Raw genomic sequence first — 19,326 nt, 5'->3', positions numbered from 1 at the left:
CTCTGTCTCCTGCTCCTGATTTCATATATCCACTGGTCCTAGACGCTCGTGACAATTTCTGACAGGGACCAATAGGCTTGTGAGGGAGAGGACATAGATATGCAGATAGCGTGAACCCAGAGCACATAGATTCCAAGGGAAGGAGAGGAAGACTAACAGAGAGAGAGAAGGGGACAAATAGAGGGAGGTCTTTGTGTTTCTCTCCACTGTTTGAAGCCTATAGCCCGCTCTGCCACACTCAGGCCCAGTGGCTGGCCCGGACCCACTCGGTCTTCTGTTTGCTTTAGAACCCAACAGCACACACACACACTCCTGTGTCCTTAGAAAGAGTACTGAATGAGACACACATACACTTAGTTTTGATCGTCCAGTTTCACATTTCCATACTTTTTCTACTTTTGACACACATACACACTAATTAATAGTTCAGTGGGAGTCTGCAGAAAGGGAGCCCTTGTCCCGCTGGTTTAATAATGAAACAGGCTGGCCAGTGGCTTTGGTAGGGGTTGCTATGGGTACACTGGAAACGGGGAGAGGGGAGAGGGGTGGGTGAGAGGACTGGACTCAGTGAGAGAGACTCGAACATTCCAACCCTGATCGTTGCACATTTGAAGCAGAATTCCCAAGGGATAGAAGAAGTGGACTCAGTGAAAGGGAGATCATACAGACAACTTAAAGACAAAGAGAAGAAGAGAGAGAAAGGTTGAAAAGAAAGAGGAAGAATAAGGCAGCAGGGAAAGAGAAAAATAATGGAAAGCTGAAAGACTTCTCATTATCAAATAGGTAAGTTAAATAAAATGTTATTCATCACATGCTTTGTAAACAACAGGTTAAGACTAACATTGAAATAAATGCTTCGTTACGGGCCCTTCCCAACAATGCAGAGAGAGAATTTCAATTCAATTTTGTTGAACCAACGTGGAATAGACATTGAATTTACGTCTGTGCCCAGTGGGTGGGGATGTGTGTGTTATTTGTGTTTTTGTCTGGTGGGTGTGTGTCAGTTAGGCATGATTCATTTCTAGAAATGAATCATGGGGGGGGGGGGGGGACAAAAAAAACCTACCACCATAGTAGGACACACTGTCACATTTTGTTCCTGACAACTACCTCTTCATTTTCTACAACTGATGGGACGCACCACCTGCCTAAAAATAACCCAGAGAGGAGGGAGAGAGTCGGTGATAGAGGGGAGGTGGAGAAAGAGAGAGGCAGAGTACAGATTGATTTCTAGAGATAAAGAAGAGAGAAGAAAGCACAGCATATTCTCCAATGTTAAATCAACATCGAAACAGTAGGACCATATACACACTGGAACCAGTGTTAAATGAATACACTGCTTAGTGTAAAACTGTATTCAAATATTTCCAGAGTGCCTTGCCTTTCTAGTGAATTGTAGAGTTACCACCCATGAAAAATTAAATGAAAGCAATTGTCTGAGGATGGTGCTGGACCATCTAACATAAAATGAAAATGGGACAGTTTGATGAAAAAGCTTTAAATAAAGGTTAAAATCTAGGTCATGTGACAAGATTATCCAAAACAAAGGGCCCTAATAATAACATATAGAATACACCAAACATTCCCGATTAAAACAGGAAAATGTTCCATTTTAGAATTAGCAGCTGGTAAGTGGATGAGTGTCAGCTAGAGCTGCCAGCCCCTCACACACTGTCTGGAATGTGGTAGACTTTAGGAAATAATTAAGCAGAGGTTTACGAGTGTCTCTACAACAGACTGAGTATGGGTGTGGGCTGTTGGCTCTCTGTAATGCTCTGGTCATGGTCAGTATGTGAGAGCAACGGTGTGGTAGGTGGCAGTCTTGAAAACAATCATTTACCAACATTGACGTGCAAGAAAAGAGAGAAAAAATGCTAAATGTTAAAGTAAAATAGAAACTATATAGAATAAGGAAGCCTGTGTTCTAAGGTACCACCAGAGTGGAAACAAATGCTTCTCCTTTTTTAGGAACTCAGTCAGGTCTCAATTTACTGTTGAGAGTTAGAAAAGTAGAATACACAAGGCGCAATTGTGAAATGTGGTTGTGCATCAGCAGTCACTAACCAGGTTTCCATCCAACCTTTTTATGTGAGTAAAGTACATGTCGGATAAAAAAATGACATGACAGGTCTGATGGACACAGAACCTTTTTTGGTAAACTTTCCAAACGTTGACAAAACAAAATATGCTAGAAAAGGTGGGATCTTTTCGAGTCTGTAAAATGTATTTTGCAAGAAATGATGGAGGAAACGCTTTTATGAGCAAATATTAATATAATAACCTTCATATCGAAGTAAACTTGGAGTCACTCGATGGCATGTTGTGTGGTCCTCCCACTACGACTCGTCGTGAAAGCATGCCGTTTATTAGGCTACAGATTAAATAAATGATGATTAACTTCACAGGGTGGTGAAAGTGCACGGTGATGTGCTTGACGCTCCTTTCGGAGGGTTTTATTCTGGTGACATGATCATCTTGCTCTTTTGTCCATAATAATAATCTCATCCGTGTAGGCTATACGTGCGCTCCAACCAACAGCGTGCAGATACATCTGTTGGCTAGAACGCACGTGCCAATACCAGAGTGGACAAACTCGCAATATAACAAAACATTTTGTGAGAAAACCATCAGTAATTTTGAAAATGCGATGGAAAAACATGTAACTTGTATTTTTTATTCAGTACATGGGAAAGGTATTGTTATTTGCACTATGTCATCACACACAGCATTAGCTGCAACAAGTCAATTTAAACATCTGTAAACATCTTTAAACATATCTGGTGGGAAAATGCACAAATGCACATTGTTTTTATCCCCAGAGAGTGGATTGACGAACCAGTGTGTAAATCTCAGTAACATAATCAAAACATCCCCATTAATATCCGTCAGTTTAAACTAGAGATATCCACCGCATTCGCCTATGTCGCACTTCCGCAGAGCTACAGCGGTGTTTGACCATGACATCCCAAAAATTGGTCTTCTCACGAAAACGTCTGTAGCATCGAATGGTTTGATCTATAAACTATTACCACTCGGTGGATAGGGGAGCCTCTCACGGACATGGTCTCCGTTTTGCTCTACAACCCCCACCAGTGCCAGGGAACTCGTCTGAAGTCGGTACCGTTGATGTGCCAACTTTTGTTTGTAGCGTCCATACCGTTTGGGCTACAAACGAATGTGACCCCCGCAAGTGTCACGGGACTTGTCTGAAGGTAAACGGTACTGGTAAAATCATTTTTGTGGGAAAAAATATTTACCAATAGGCACCCTTCTTTGTGATGGATTTAAAACCTCCCTGGTCTTCGTGGTTGAATCTGTGTTTGCTAGACTGAGGGACCTTACAGATAATTGTATGTGTGGGGTACATTCAAAATCACTATTGCACACAGACGGAGTCCATGCAAGTTATGTGACTTCTTAAGTTAATTGTTACTCCTGAACTTATTTAGGCTTGCCATAAAGCGTTTGAATACTTTGTCTCAAGACATTTCAGATTTATTTTTTATTAATCAGTAGGGTAATGACAATCTCAATTTAATCAATTTAAAGTTCAGGCTGTAACACAACAAAATGTGGAAAAGTCAAGGGCTATGAACACTTTCTAAAGGCACTGTATATCAAGGTTTCCTCAACTCGGTCCTGCCCCCCCTCGATTAAACGACAGCGTCTTAAATCTAGAGCAGTGGTAGAAAAAGTACCCGATTTTCATACTTGAGTAAAAGTAAAGATAATAGAAAATGACTCAAGTAAAAGTGAAAGTAACCCAGTAAAATATTACTTGAATAAAAGTCAAAGTATTTGGTTTTAAATATACTTCAGTATCAAAAGTAAATGTAAATCCTCAAATACACTTAAGTATCAAAAGTATAAATAATTTCAAATTCCCTATATTAATTACGTATAGCCAGCGGGACACTAACACTCAGACATCATTTACAAACAAAGCATTTGTGTTTAGTGAGTCTGCCAGATAAGGCAGTAAGGATGACCAGAGATGTTCTCTTCATAAGTGCGTGAATTGGACCATTTTTCTGTCCTGCTAAGCATTCAAAATGTAACAAGTGCTTCTGGGTGACAGGGAAAATGTATGGAGTAAAAAGTCCATCATTTTCTTTAAGAATGTAGTGGAGTAAAAGTTGTCAAAAATATAATTAGTAAATTACAGATATCCCCCAAAAAACTGGTCTAGAGCACATGTCAAACTCATTCTACGTAGGGTCGTGTCTGCGGATTTCCGTTCCTCCCTTGTACTTGATAAATTAAGGTCACTAATTAGTAAGGAACTCTCACCTGGTTGTCTAGGTCTTAATTGAAAGGATAAACAAAAACCAGCAGACACTAGGCCCTCCATGGAATGAGTTTGACACCTGTCACGAACCAGCGAGATGCCCGTAACAAAAAGGGAGACAACGTAGAGATAAGGAATAACTAAAATATATTTATTAACTAAAGTAAACAATATACAATTAACAATGGTGTATGTAGTCAGTAGTCAGCAGTGTAAGTGATTGGTTGCTTGCATAGATGTAATAATCAAATCAAATGTATATGTCATATACACATGGTTAGTAGGTGTTAATGCAAGTGTAGCGAAATGCTTGTGCTTCTAGTTCCGACCATGCAGTAATATAACCTAACAATTCCACAACAACTACCTTGTACACACAAGTGTAAAGGAATGAATACGAATATGTACATAAAAATATATAAATGAGTGATGGCTGAACGGCATAGGCAAGATGCAGTAGATGGTATAGAATACAGTATATACATATGAGATGAGTAATGTAGGGTATGAAAACATAAAGCGGCACTGTTTAAAGTGGCTAGTGATACATTACATCAGGATGGCAAGATGCAGTAGATGGTATGGAGTACAGTATATACATATGAGATGAATAATGTAGGTTATGTAAACAATATATAATATAAAGTGGCTAGTAATAAATTGATTACATCAATTTTCCCATTATTAAAGTGGCTCGAGTTGGGTCAATATGATGGCAGCAGCCACTCAATGTTAGTGATGGCTGTTTAACAGTCTGATGGCCTTGAGATGGAAGCTGTTTTTCAGTCTCTCGGTTCCAGCTTTGATGCACCTGTACTGACCTCGCCTTCTGGATGATAGCGGGGTGAACAGGCAGTGGTTCGGGTGGTTGCTGTCCTTGATGATCTTTTTGGACTTCCTGTGACATCGGGTGCTGTAGGTGTCCTGGAGGGCAGGTAGTTTGCCCCCGGTGTTGCGTTTTGCAGACCTCACTACCCTCTGGAGAGCCTTACAGTTCTGGGCGGAGCAGCTGCCGTACCAGACGGTGATACAGCCCGACAGGATGCTCTCGATTGTGCATCTGTAAAGGTTTGTGAGTGTTTTTGGTGACAAGCTGAATTTCTTCAGCCTCCTGAGGTTGAAGAGGCGCTGCTGCGCCTTCTTCACCACGCTGTCTGTGTGGGTGAACCATTTCAGTTTGTCCGTGATGTGTACGCCAAGGAACTTAACTTTCCACCCTCTCCACTACTGTCCCGTCAATGTAGATAGGGGGCTGCTCCCTCTGCTCTTTCCTGAAGTCCACGATCATCTCTTTTGTTTTGTTGACATTGAGTGCAAGGTTATTTTCCTGACACCACACTCCGAGGGCCCTCACCTCCTCCCTGTAGGCCGTCTCATCGTTGTTGGTAATCAAGTCTACCACTGTAGTGTCGTCTGCAAACTTGATGATTGAGTTGGAGGCGTGCATGGCCACGCAGTCGTGGGTGAACAGGGAGTACAGGAAGAGGCTGAGAACGCAACCTTGTGGGGACCCAGTGTTGAGGATCAGCGAAGTGGAGATGTTATTACCTACCCTCACCACCTGGGAGCAGCCCGTCAGGAAGTCCAGGACCCAGTTGCACAGGGCGGGGTCGAGACCCAGGGTCTCAAGCTTAATGACGAGTTTGGAGGGTACTATGGTGTTAAATGCTGAGCTGTAGTCGATGAACAGCATTCTTACATAGGTATTCCTCTTGTCCAGATGGGTTAGGGCAGTGTGCAGTGTGATGGTGATTGTGTCGTCTGTGGACCTATTGGGTCGGTAAGCAAATTGGAGTGGGTCTAGGGTGTCAGGTAGGGTGGAGGTGATATGGTCCTTGACTAGTCTCTCAAAGCACTTCATGATGACAGAAGTGAGTGCTACGGGGCAATAGTTGTTTAGCTCAGTTACCTTAGCTTTCTTGGGAACAGAAACAATGGTGGCCCTCTTGAAGCATGGGGTGTTGAAAGGTGCCAAAGCAAACAACCAAAACCGCCACAACTAAAATTCAACAGTGTGTCTGCATGGAGAGAGTCTCCTTAATGAATGGGGAAAAGGTAAATTTATGGGGAAACGGTCTATTTACACCCGGGCCCGGGTGTGTCCCATTTCGCTGACGACCCTCTGCCCACCAACATCCTATTAAGGAAAACAAGAGCAAAGAGAAAGAATTCGGCAGACAGAGTGGGAGGGTTGTCTCTCACCCTTGATCTAGAAGGTGTATTGCATGCCTTAACTTCATGCAGGAGAGAGGCAGCCATGATATTTTATTTAGGATAATTGTGGAGATTGATTAATTTCAGTTTGACATGTTGCTGGTTATTATTACAATAATAACTGTATTATAAGTAGAAAATATTCTGTCACATTTCAAACCAAACAGTAGGTAGAGCAGCAGTAGTAACAACCTGACATAGGGGAAGTGAGAAAAATACAAGGAAATGAATCATACAGTAGCAGAGAGTACACAATGGTTGTTTACTTGAATATATCCACAGTAAAACTGCTATTCAGTACAGTATAAATGGCCATGGTCCTAAGACTGATTGGACTGTACCAGAGTACCACAATGTCAGAGTCGCTCCTACGCCCCTGATTATCCGTAACAAGTCTTACAGTTCCAGCTCCCTACATACACGCCCTTGACAAAAAAAATTCTGATGATGACTCATTTTGTGACGTTCGTCATTAATGGTAGACCAAGGCGCAGCGTGGGTTGGGTTCATCATATTTTCTTTTCAATGTGAACCAGTAAAAACAATACAACGAACGAAAAGCTAGGCGCGCAAACACATGCAACACAAAGACAAGATCCCACAACTGACTGTGGGAAAAAGGGCTGCCTAAGTATGATTCCCAATCAGAGACAACGAATGACAGCTGCCTCTGATTGGAAACCATACTCGGCCAATCAAAGAAAAAGACAACATAGATATACAACACATAGAATGCCCACCCCATGTCACACCCTGACCTAACCAAACAGAGAAAAACGTCTCTCTCAGGTCAGGGCGTGACACATTTTGACCTTTTTAAATTATATTGATATTTTTTTTATTTAACGAGGCAAGTCAGTTAAGAACAAATTCTTATTTACAATGACAGCCTACCAGGGAACTGTGGGTTAACTACCTTGTTCAGGGGCAGAAAAACATTAACTCGTCAGCTTGGGGATTCGATCCAGCAACCTTTCGGGTACTGTCCCAAAACTCTAACCACTAGGTTACCTGCCACCCCAGCAGTACCCTTATATGTATGAAGATGGAATGGTGCCCACTATGAATGTGACCATAAAGTCAGAATATGACCTTTACAGTAAGTGCTGGATAAGATGGTGACCTACATGCAGTGGTAGTAAAAGTACCCAATTTTCATACCTGAGTAAAAGTATAGATACGTTAATAGAAAGTTACTCAAGGAAAATCAAATCAAGTAAAAGTTACCCAGTAAAATACTACTTGAGTAAAAGTCTAAAAGTTGGTTCTAAATATACTTAAGTATCAAAGTAAATGTAATTGATCAAATATATTTAAGTATGAAAGGTAAAAGTTTGTAACTGACAATTAACCTGTAAGTCTATGTCGTTGTTTTTTGTTTGAATTGTTTACGTGTTCGCTATTGTCACAAAATAAGTCGTACTCGTCGTTGAAAATGTCATACATGAGAGAGAAGGACCAAGGCGCAGCGGGAGTGTGGACACTCATGTTTTTTAATTAACAAAACAAGTAAAGTATCCACTGGAAAACCAAAAACAGTACTCACGACAGCAAACAGTTTTGCAGGCTCACAAAGCAAGTGCAAAAACAATTCCCCACAACCCCAAGGACAAACACACACACCTATATAGGACTTCCAATCAAAGGCAACTATACACACCTGCCTTCAATTGGAAGTCCCAATCACCAACATTAAACAAGCACAAACCCCCTGCCACATCCTGACCTAGACTAAGCAATACGCCCTCTGCTGGTCAGGACGTGACAGTACCCCCCCCCTCAAGGTGCAGACTCCAGGATGCACCTAAAAAAGAAAAAAACACAAGAAAATCCCCAATACCCCAACAAAAACCAACAAACAATAACCCCTAAACAAAAAGGGAGGGAAGGGAGGGTGGCTGCCGTCACCGACGGCACTGTGCTACACCCCCCCCCCTCCCCAACCCACCTATATCTGGAGGTGGCTCCGGTTCTGGCAGCTCGGGGCAGTCGGGCCACTCTGGCAGCTCGGGGCAGTTCCGGCCACTCTGGCAGCTCGGGGCAGTTCCGGCCACTCTGGCAGCTCGGGGCAGTTCCGGCCACTCTGGCAGCTCGGGGCAGTTCCGGCCACTCTGGCAGCTCGGGGCAGTTCCGGCCACTCTGGCAGCTCGGGGCAGTTCCGGCCACTCTGGCAGCTCGGGGCAGTTCCGGCCACTCTGGCAGCTCGGGGCAGTTCCGGCCACTCTGGCAGCTCGGGGCAGTTCCGGCCACTCTGGCAGCTCGGGGCAGTTCCGGCCACTCTGGCAGCTCGGGGCAGTTCCGGCCACTCTGGCAGCTCGGGGCAGTTCCGGCCACTCTGGCAGCTCGGGGCAGTTCCGGCCACTCTGGCAGCTCGGGGCAGTTCCGGCAGTTCCTGGCAGTCGGGCCGCTCTGGGCATCTGACTGGCGGGCGGCTCTGGCGGCTCCTGACTGGCGGGCGGCTCCTGACTGGCGGGCGGCTCCTGACTGGCGGGCGGCTCCTGACTGGCGGGCGGCTCCTGACTGGCGGGCGGCTCCTGACTGGCGGGCGGCTCCTGACTGGCGGGCGGCTCCTGACTGGCGGGCGGCTCCTGACTGGCGGGCGGCTCCTGACTGGCGGGCGGCTCTGGCGGCTCCTGACTGGCGGGCGGCTCTGGCGGCTCCTGACTGGCGGGCGGCTCTGGCGGCTCCTGACTGGCGGGCGGCTCTGGCGGCTCCTGACTGGCGGGCGGCTCTGGCGACTGTTGACTGGCGGGCGGCTCTGGCGACTGTTGACTGGCGGGTCGGCTCTGGCGCCGTCAACCAGCCCTTGTGCCCCCCCTAAAAAAATCTTGGGGGTGCCTCTCGGTCTCCCTTACCCGTCGTGTCTCCCAGTCCTCGCCAGCCTTCTTCCGCTGCTTGGTCCTGGTTTGGTGGTGGGGAATTCTGTCACAAAATAAGTCGTACTCGTCGTTGAAAAGGTCATACATGAGAGAGAAGGACCAAGGCGCAGCGGGAGTGTGGACACTCATGTTTTTTAATTAACAAAACAAGTAAAGTATCCACTGGAAAACCAAAAACAGTACTCACGACAGCAAACCGTTTTGCAGGCTCACAAAGCAAGTGCAAAAACAATTCCCCACAACCCCAAGGACAAACACACACACCTATATAGGACTTCCAATCAAAGGCAACTATACACACCTGCCTTCAATTGGAAGTCCCAATCACCAACATTAAACAAGCACAAACCACCTGCCACATCCTGACCTAGACTAAGCAATACGCCCTCTGCTGGTCAGGACGTGACAGCTATGCAGGGGAAATGATAAGACAAGCGGAACTACGTAGCTAATAACTGTTATAGCGGGGATCATTATTGTAGCAACACACCTTTGGAGGGAAGGCAATCCCGCGCTGTGTTAGCTAAGATTTCATGTCATCGGGTGTAGTTCGTAAAGGTTGAAGTGTGTATGTTAGGATGGTAACGTTATAATAATTAAGGATGAAGTGTGAATTCATGCCAGGAATAATAAGTGTGAAGTTTGATTTCCTCCCTTCTGTAATAAGCAGCCAATGAGGTATTTTTCCTTTATTCATGTGTTTAATCTGATACTGTTTTTGCTCCAGCTAAACTGTTTATGTATGTAAGCACTTCAGAGTTATATCCAGCTAATAAGTCACTCGTAAGATAAGAAGGTTGTAAGAGTGTGCTTAACTGTATTTTAATTTACTTTATAGTTCTCACGGAAGGTGATAATTCTGACTAAACTACAGAATAAAGCCGGCAGTTAAAATCATGGTTACCGTGGTTACTGGAGGGAGCTACAAAGTTAAAGTATAAATCATTTCAAATTCCTTATATTAAGCAAAGCAGATGGCACAATTTTTATAGTATTTTTTTTTACCTTTATTTAACTAGGCAAGTCAGTTAAGAACTAATTCTTATTTACAAAGACGGCCTACCAAAAGGCAAAAGGCCTCCTGGACTGGGGCTAGGATTCCAAATAAAATAAACAAACATCACAAGAAGAGACACACCACAACACTACATACAGAGAGACCTAAGACAACAACATAGCATGGCAGCAACACATGACAACACAGCATGGTAGCATCACAACATGACAACTACATGGTAGCTACACAACATGGTAGCAGCACAAAACATGGTACAACCATTACTGGGCACAGACAACAGCACAAAGGGCAAGAAGATGGAGACAACAATGCATCACACGAAGTAGCCACAACTGTTAGTAAGTGTCCATGATTGAGTTTTTTAATGAACCGATGGAGATAAAATTGTCCAGTTTGATTGTTTTTTGCAGCTCATTCCAGTCGCTAGCTGCAGCGAACTGAAAAGAGGGATGTGTGTGCTTTGTTTTTAAAATGTATGGATAGCCAGGGGCACACTCCAACAATCAGACATAATTTACAAACGATGCATTTGTGTTTAGTGAGTCCGCCAGATCAGAGGCAGTAGAGATTATCACATATTCTCTTGATAAGTGCGTGAATTGGACCATTTTCCTGTCCTGCTAAGCATTCAAAATGTAATGAGTACTTTAGGGTGTCAAGGAAAATGTGGGGAGTAAAAAGTACATTATTTTCTTTAGGAATGTAGTGAAGTAAAAGTTGCCAAAAAATATAATTAGTAAAGTAAAGTACAGATACCCCAAAAAACGACTTAAGTAGTACTTTAAAGTATTTCTACTCACTGCATACATGACTTGACATGACTCAGCATAACTAGGGTTTCAAAAGGGGGATATATTACTGGAAACTTAAGTTTTCCAGTAAATTACCAGAATTGTGTTATCTTCAAGGATTTTATGTTGCATGATTTTGACTGTTCGTCATGACCTTTAACAATGTTCCAGTGTCTATACAGGTCCACACTTTGTGTTAATTTAACACTGGAGAAGACACCTAGGGGTCCCAGGGGTCATCTAGGGGTCTAGGGTTCCTTTTGGGTCCTAATTGACCACAAAATCAACATTTTGCCATGCCCATATCAGTCTCCGGACTTGAACCCCATTTAAAACCAATCGTTTGAATTGAAGAGGACAGTCCATAAGCGCAGACAAAGGATATCAAGGATTAGGATATAAATAGGATATAAAATAATATCATTTTCCATTTTTTTGGAGCATCCAGCCACATCACCCACTAGGCCTTGGGATTGAGTGTGTATGTTTTGGAGGCCCAGCAACCCGCCCATGGGCTTTTTTACATGGCAGGGTCGCAGTGTGTTCCACTGTCCTGGCAACCACGTTGGCATCTCGTCTCCTCTCTCGTCCAGACACTTACTGGAACCACGCAGGCAGGAAGTGATCTCACTCAAGCCCTGGCCCTCGGTGGAAAAGCCAAACTTTCCATCTGTTTGTCATCCCTGCAGTGGACAGTTTTCTTGGTTGCTAGCAACAATGCCGCGACACAAACACAAACATGAATGAATGTGCCCCTACTCTCAATGAGGTAAACATGCTAATATATTAGTCAGTAAACAGTGTATTAGTGTGCTTTGGTGAGTGAGTCATGACTGAGAGGGTTTGAATAGTACAAATCATGCATGGTGCTGCATAATGATGTATCTGTTCAGTGGAACAAGCCTGTGAGACGTTGAGATTTACCCATGAGCCCCTCTGTCACAACATTCCTAGGAAGACAAACGGGAGGGGTGGGTAGTTATATTGTAGTTTGTTTGACCTTTGCTGTTATCGACATAAATCTTTTTTTCATGTCTGCATTCTTTTCACACCTCAGTTTCACAATGTTAGTAGTTTCCTGCTTCCATCTCAGCAAATTCGCCAGTGTTAAATTAACACAAAGTGTGACCTGTATAGACACTGAAACATTGTTAAAAGGTCAGGATGAACAGTCCAAATCATATTTGGATGACACCAGAGCAAAGTATGATGACAAAAGTAGGAAAATTGACTGTTGCTTCTCCATTGATAAAGTTTGATCATAAAGTTACTGGTCCCCTCCCCCATGTCAAACCTGGATTCATTATTAAGGGGACACCTTAACTCTCATTTTAATACACCAATGGTAACATGATATTATTTTACCTAATTTAAATAAGTACTGCCTTGGAACCAACATCATAGAAGCAGTTGTCAAGTCAACATATCTTTCAGTGCTGCTGTGAACCACATCACAAGAGACATGCAATTTCAATGCGGTTTGAGTTGTTTTTTGGATCACCAAATTTGCTTGAGCTGATTTTACTACAACACTGCTGGTAGTTAGCCATGAGAGAAAAACACATTTTCAGAATGACTGTCCAGGACCTTTAAATAATAAAATATTAACGATGACATATCCACTTAGGATCTCACTCGGTGATGCCCATAGGCCTGAAAATAGATGAATGAAACAACCATGTCTCTGTCACTAACAAATTAAATCATGGGTGGTAACTCTACAACTCATTTGAATGGAAAAGCACTCTGGGAAATATGGAAATCAAGCTTTACACTTAGCAGTGTGTTAATTCGGGGCGGCAGGTAGCCTAGTGGTTAGAGTGTTGGGCTAGTAACCGAAAGGTAGCTGTATCAATACTCCGAGCTGACAAGGTAAAAATCTGCCATTCTGCCCCTGTAAATAAGAATTTGCTCTTAAATAACTTGCCTAGTAAAAAAAAATCTACACTATTCACTGTCTATTGAGGTCCACACTTTCAGTGTTAATTTAACACTGGGTATTTTTGCTGTGTATCAGCTGTTGATTCATAGAGAGACAGTATACATGAGTATAATTATATTTATTGTGGGCCTGTTTATTGTTGTTGGTGTTTTTCTTTTACATATGCGTGTGTGTTTCTCTGGGAAAGAATGTGTTTTATAAGGCAGTAATATTAATGAGGACCATCAGGCCATGTGTCCATGGGTCTTCTCCCTCTAGTGTATGACGTGAAGAGACCACTGTGTACTCCCATTACCCTGTCACAGGCCAACAGACTCCTATTTAAAATCCAAGTCTACATAGCTTTTCAAAGGACAAGAACATAATGCACACTGGCTATATTGACTCCTTTTTTGCTGCTTGTATTAGTTGAAAACATTTCAGATTAAATGTATGGGAGTCAGATAACATGATTGGATAGATATGCTATTTTAATAATTTAAGTGGTCTCGATTGGTCTGAATGGCGTGATAACAATGTTTTTAGTAGTACCATATTCTAACAGCAGGTGGAAGCTTGAGATACACCACTGACATGGAGAGGAACGTGCAGTTAGTAGAAGAGGAGGAGAGAGAGAGGGAGGAAATAGGGGAGGGAGGGAGTGAAAGCGAGTGACATGAGGAGAAAATGGGCAGAGAATTTGTGTCTGTCATGTCATCACTGAAGACTGTCTGTGGTATCCCGTGTTCAGAGAGTAAGCCTAAGTCCTCTCTATCTTTCTTTCTCCTCTCCTCTTTCTCCCCCTGCTCTCTGTCTCCCCCCCCCTGCTTCTCTCTCTGGGTTGACCGTTTCTCACCCTTGCGTCTGCTAGACAGGGGTGCGGAGTTCCAGCGTGTCTCCCAACAGATGTGGAAGGCTAAGTTGCTGCGTCAGGAGCAGAGCTAAAAGGCTAACATCTGAGAAGCAGAGAAGACGACAACATGCCTCCCTGACCACCTCCAGCGCCATCCCTGTAAGTAGCCATACATTTAATAGTCAAGCCACATCTTGAGTCATTTATCATACAGGAATCTGTTAAAGTGCCTGCCTTATGTCTGTGTGTGCATGTGTGTATACGTAACAGACATAGAAAAGGAGAGAGAAGGAGATTGGATTTCGAGGGAAAAGGAGAGAGGATTTGGAGAGGCAGAGAGGGGGGGAAAGAGGGGGAGAGGGGGGAATTGGGAGCCTGCTTGCGGCCGCATGTGGAACATGATGTCAGAGGAATGCTCTGTGCCTCTCCTCATAACTGTCTGGAACAGCAGCCCCCCCCCCCTCCCTCCCTCCCTCCCTCAGCATCTGGCCCTGCAGCTGGAGCCTGCAGCAAGGGAGGGAAAGGAGGAAAAGAGGGAGAGAGAGAGGAAGACAGTAGGGCAGAGGGAGAAGAAGAAGTTTGGTGTGACATAACTCGGGAGAGAGAGATGAGTGGGACTTGGACAGTAACGGAGTGGAAATAAGGAGGGAGATAACTAAACAGGAGCGCTGCATAGGCTTCTAGTATTGCAGACCTGTGAGTCAGGGCTGTGGTCTGGAGGAGGAAGGGAACAGTAGTCGATTAGAGCTTGGGCTCCGGTAATGCAGACTGGGCTGTGGTTCTGTGTACTTAGCAGGGGTCAGGTGACTGAAGGATACAGTGGCTGCAGGCAGAGGGAGTTAGAAGCAGCCAGACACTTAGGACAGAATGGGAGTAAGTTAACACAGTGTTGTATGAAGCCACAGCTGCTGAGGTTTTAGTTTAGATTTAAGGCCAGTGGCATATTCTGTTTAAAGACTGAGAATTATTTTGTGCTGTGTGATGGATATAACCTGTTGATGCTAAGATGAGGATTGGGATCGTCATAGCCAATCCTCTGCAAGGCTGGGTTTTCAACCAAATATATCCTCCTAAGTTAGAGAGAAAATAGTCTGAATATGGCACTGTTTTAGCAACTGAAACCCTGAGAAGCGCTATACAGTTTATATAAGAGAAAACTAAAAAGGGTTCTTTGTGACCAGATCAATCCTTCTTTTTTTCTATCTATGTACATTATGTCCAACCGTGATGCCAATCACAGCATCGGAAAGTCCTTGCTTCTTGAAGTCAAGATGACTTATTCATCCCACTTTTCCTTCGCTCCTCAATGGGGAAAGAAAGAGGCAGTGTTTTATTTTTCCTGACAGTTTTAATGTGGCTGGCCGCGGCCTATACCGCAGCGCAGCACGGCGCAGGCACTTTTATAGACAGCCAAATGCCATCCGCAGTAGCCCAGGGCCTGGAAGAACCTCGCCCTAATAAAGTAGTGGAGCAAAAAATAAGTGTCTCAAGTGCGTCTGCGGTAGCCTGGGCTGTCCTGGAAATGAAAAGCTGAATTCAGCTGGCTGTCTCTCACAGCCCTTAAACCAATAAACTGGAGATGTTAATCAGTAGCAGCTAGGTTACTGTAGGACAGAACAGCTATGGATCATATGCTATTATGAGCAAGTGAGTGTCTGTATAATTGTGTGTTCTTTGTGACAAAGAGGCAGAGAGCAATCTGACTCATTTTCCCCCACTGGTATGATTTGTCTTGCTTTCGATTTAGCTTTGTTTATGAATTGGTATTGGTGTCTACGTTGTGATTTCAACCTTGTATACACCCAAAGCTTCTTAAAAACATGTACTTACATAACTTTCCCTCCTATCGTACAGATTTGCATACAGCCTTCAGGATATCCCCTCGGTGAAGATGTAGTCCAATTGGTTGCCTTGGAGATGTCTCTAAATAGGGCCTCCTCTTGGCGCCGTCCCCCTGCCCTGTTGCTGTGGACTCTGTGGGTTCTACTCTTCCCCTCAACTGTCACCCTGACCACAGGCCCCGGCAACAGCACCCTGCTCTTTGACAGCACCGACAACAGCAACAGCCTGCGGAACTGCAGCTGCTCCGCCCACATCCAGGACTGTGACGAGGCGCTGGCCAACCTGCTGTGCAGCTGCCACACTGTGCAGCGCTCCAAGCTGACCCCAGGTGGCCTGAGGGAGCAGGGCGGACTGACTGTTTGGCTCAGAGAGCCCTGGGTCCTCACAGAGCTGCTGAACGGCAGCGTGGTGCTCGACCTCCGCCTGTCGTTCTGTGGCACTGGCACCCTGGCCATCCCCACCCAGTACCTGACCCTGTTTGGCCTCCGTAGGCTGAGGGTCCACAGTGCTGCCCAGGGCGCTCCACACCTGGAGCAGGTCCTTACCATCTCCTCTAGGAGTAGGGATATTGAGAGGATGGGGTGCCTCTCCTCCACTGACCCCGCCTCCCCCTCCTCCGTTCTCCATGTATCCTTCCTGGATGTGTCAGTGCTAAATGGGTTGTCGTCCCTGAAGGCCTACAGTGTGAGCGCCCCTCCCATGTCCACCCTCTTCCAACACTTCCCCCACCTGCCCCTACCCCTACACCCCTCCACCTCCCTGGATCAGCCCCCGGAGCCCCAACAGGGCTGCCTCCTCACCTTCATATACTAGACCTGTAGGCTCAGAGCTAGATCTGTGGAAACTAGACTGGGCTGGGTGGATGACACTGAGGTGCCTACAAGAGCTCCATCCACCCAGATGTTACTGAATGGGCTTGGGGTGCAGAGAGCTGTGCTGCTTTTCAATGTGTGTCTATATGGTGCATTTCTACAGTGCAGGGGAAAAAAACACGTATCTGTCCTCATGAGGACTCTGGACAAGAAAACACAACCATCTCTGAGAAGAAGATGGAGTCATATTTCAATATCATTGCAAGAGAAAGGGAGAGGTCCAGTTAGGTGAGAGTAAGACAAGGACGGCATCCGTCTACTGCTCTATAAACTGACAGAGCTTGTAGACCTGCTGCTATCTGACAGTAAAATTTTCCAGATGCTCTTTTCTCTCGGTTATTGCGTGCAGATGGCCTATTAAAACATGTTGTTTTGAAACCGGTTACGATGGCTGCCTTATAAATGGGCCAGCCTGGTTAGAACCCTGTTGGATCATCAGGCGATGGACTTCACGCTTCGTGACTGTAAAGTTCTAAATCCACCTACTTAAGCTGGACTTGGTTGGGGTTTTATTCAAGATGAAGCTAAAAGCATTCTGGACTGGTTTGATCTGGAGATTGGTCCGGCCCATGCTGGATTGGTTACGTCTCTCTGTTTCTGGTGTTCTAGAATTCAGGGTTGTCCTGGAACAACCTTGGAGTGGAGTGTTCTCATCTCTATGTTCCACAATGTGTTCTTCTGCTCATGTTCTAGAACAGGGATGGGCAAACTTTTTGGCTCGAGGGCCACATTGTGATTTCGAAATTCAACGGAGGGCCGCACATTTTTTGTTTCTCACGAAATAATAATTCCACTAAAAGTTTGTAAAAAAAAAAAATACTCAAACCTCCCGCGGGCCGGATTGAATGTAGTTTGCCCACTCCTGCATGCCGTAGTTTGCCCACTTCTGTTCTAGAACGACCATGTATATTTACAGTAGTAACTTGACCAGGGACCTACTATAGACCAGCCTAGTAAGGGTTAATAAATTGTACTCATGGTGTAAAAAAAAGGAGCATGCAAAGAGGTGTTAGGAACTCAAAAAGAAGTTCTCCACTCAGAAAACAAATGGCACCAATCTGGTCTTTATTTCCATCTCACATCCTGAGAGAGACGTAAACATTAAATTAATCTAAAACCACTCTCACAAACAAAGACTGCAGCCAATAGATCATCCAGAGTATCTGAGCGTGTGTGTGTGTGCATATGAATGTGTGTGTCTAGGCGTTGTGTGCATGTGTACAGTGCATTCGGAAAGAATTCAGACCCTTTCACTTTTTCAACATTTTGTATTGTTACAGCCTTATTCGAAAATGTATTAAATCATTTTTTCACTCATCAATCTACACAACCATAATGACAAAGCAAAAACATTTTTTTTGCAAATGTATTTTACAATAAAAAACAGAAATACCTTATTTACATAAGTATTCAGACCCTATGCTATGAGACTTGAAATCGAGCACAGGTGCATACTGTTTCCATTGATCATTCTTGAGAAGTTTCTACAACTTGATTGGAGTCCACCTGTGGTAAATTCAATTGATTAGACATGATTTGGAAAGGCAAATATCTGTCTATATAAGGTCCCACAGTTGACAGTGCATGTCAGAGCAAAAACAAAGCCATGAGGTCGAAGGAATTGTCCGTAGAGCACCGAGACAGGATTGTATCGAGGCACAGATCTGGGGACGGGGACCAATAAATGTCTGCCGCATTGAAAGTCCCCAAGAACACAGTGGCCTCCATCATTCTTAAATGGAAGAAGTTTGGAACCACCAAGACTCTTCCTAGAGCTGGCCGCCGGCCAAACTGAACAGTCAGGGAGGTGACCAAGAACCCGATGGTCACTCTGACAGAGCTCCAGAGTTCCTCTGTGGAGATGGGAGAACCTTCCAGAAGGACAATCATATCTGCAGCACTACACCAATCAGGCCTTTATGGTAGAGTGGCCAGACGGAAGCCACTCCTCAGTAAAAGGTACATGACAGCCCACTTGGGAGTTTGCCTAAAGGCACTCAAAGACTCTCAGACCATGAGAAACAATATTTTCTGGTCTGATGATACCAAGATTGAACTCTTTGGCCTGAATGCCAAGCGTTATGTCTGTAGGAAACCTGGCACCATCCCTACGGTGAAGGATGGTCGTGGCAGCATCATACTGTGGGGATGTTTTTCAACGGCAGGGACTGGGAGACTAGTCAGGATCGAGAGAAAGACGAACGGAGCAAAGTACAGAGAGATCCTTGATGAAAACCTGCTCCAGAGTGTTTAAGACCTCAGACTGGGGTGAAGGTTCACCTTCTAACAGGATACCGGCCCTAAGCACACAGCCAAGACAACGCAGGAGTGGCTTCGGGACGTCTCTGAATGTATTTGAGTGGCCCAGCCAGAGCCCTGACTTGAACCCGATCTAACATCTCTGGAGAGACCTGGAAATAGCTGTGCAGCAATGCTCCCAATCCACCCTGACAGAGCTTGAGAGGAACTGCAGAGAAGAATGGAAGAAACTCCCCAAATACAGGTGTGCCAAGCTTGTAGCATCATACCCAAGAAGACTTGAGGCTGTAATCGCTGCCAAAGGTGCTTCAACAAAGTACTGGGTAAAGGGTCTGAATACTTATATAATATTTTTTTTGCTATGTCATTATGGGGTATAGTGTGCAGAT

At 44.6% G+C, this 19,326-nt stretch overlaps 1 protein-coding gene across 3 annotated transcripts; it reads left to right on the top strand.

Moving 5' to 3' along the window:
• Positions 1-336: 336 nt before the first annotated feature.
• LOC115155986 (uncharacterized protein C21orf62) lies at positions 337-17,495 on the top strand. 3 transcript variants are annotated; one of them, XM_029703136.1, is made up of 3 exons: positions 337-783; positions 13,983-14,123; positions 15,819-17,495. In XM_029703136.1, the coding sequence occupies exon 3, from the start codon at positions 15,882-15,884 to the stop codon at positions 16,617-16,619; it is 738 nt and encodes a 245-aa protein (XP_029558996.1). In that variant the 5' UTR covers positions 337-783; positions 13,983-14,123; positions 15,819-15,881; the 3' UTR covers positions 16,620-17,495. The 3 variants fall into 3 exon arrangements, with proteins under 3 accessions (XP_029558996.1, XP_029558998.1, XP_029558997.1); XM_029703138.1 differs by lacking the exon at positions 337-783 and adding an exon at positions 2,763-3,212; XM_029703137.1 differs by lacking the exon at positions 337-783 and adding an exon at positions 13,767-13,865.
• The last annotated feature ends 1,831 nt before the right edge of the window (positions 17,496-19,326 follow it).

This window comes from Salmo trutta, chromosome 20 (assembly GCF_901001165.1).
Source record: "Salmo trutta chromosome 20, fSalTru1.1, whole genome shotgun sequence".
NCBI classification, from domain to species: Eukaryota; Metazoa; Chordata; class Actinopteri; order Salmoniformes; family Salmonidae; genus Salmo; species Salmo trutta.
The sequence above is the reverse complement of the archived record's forward strand: the minus strand, read 5'-3'. Positions and strand labels throughout refer to the sequence as shown.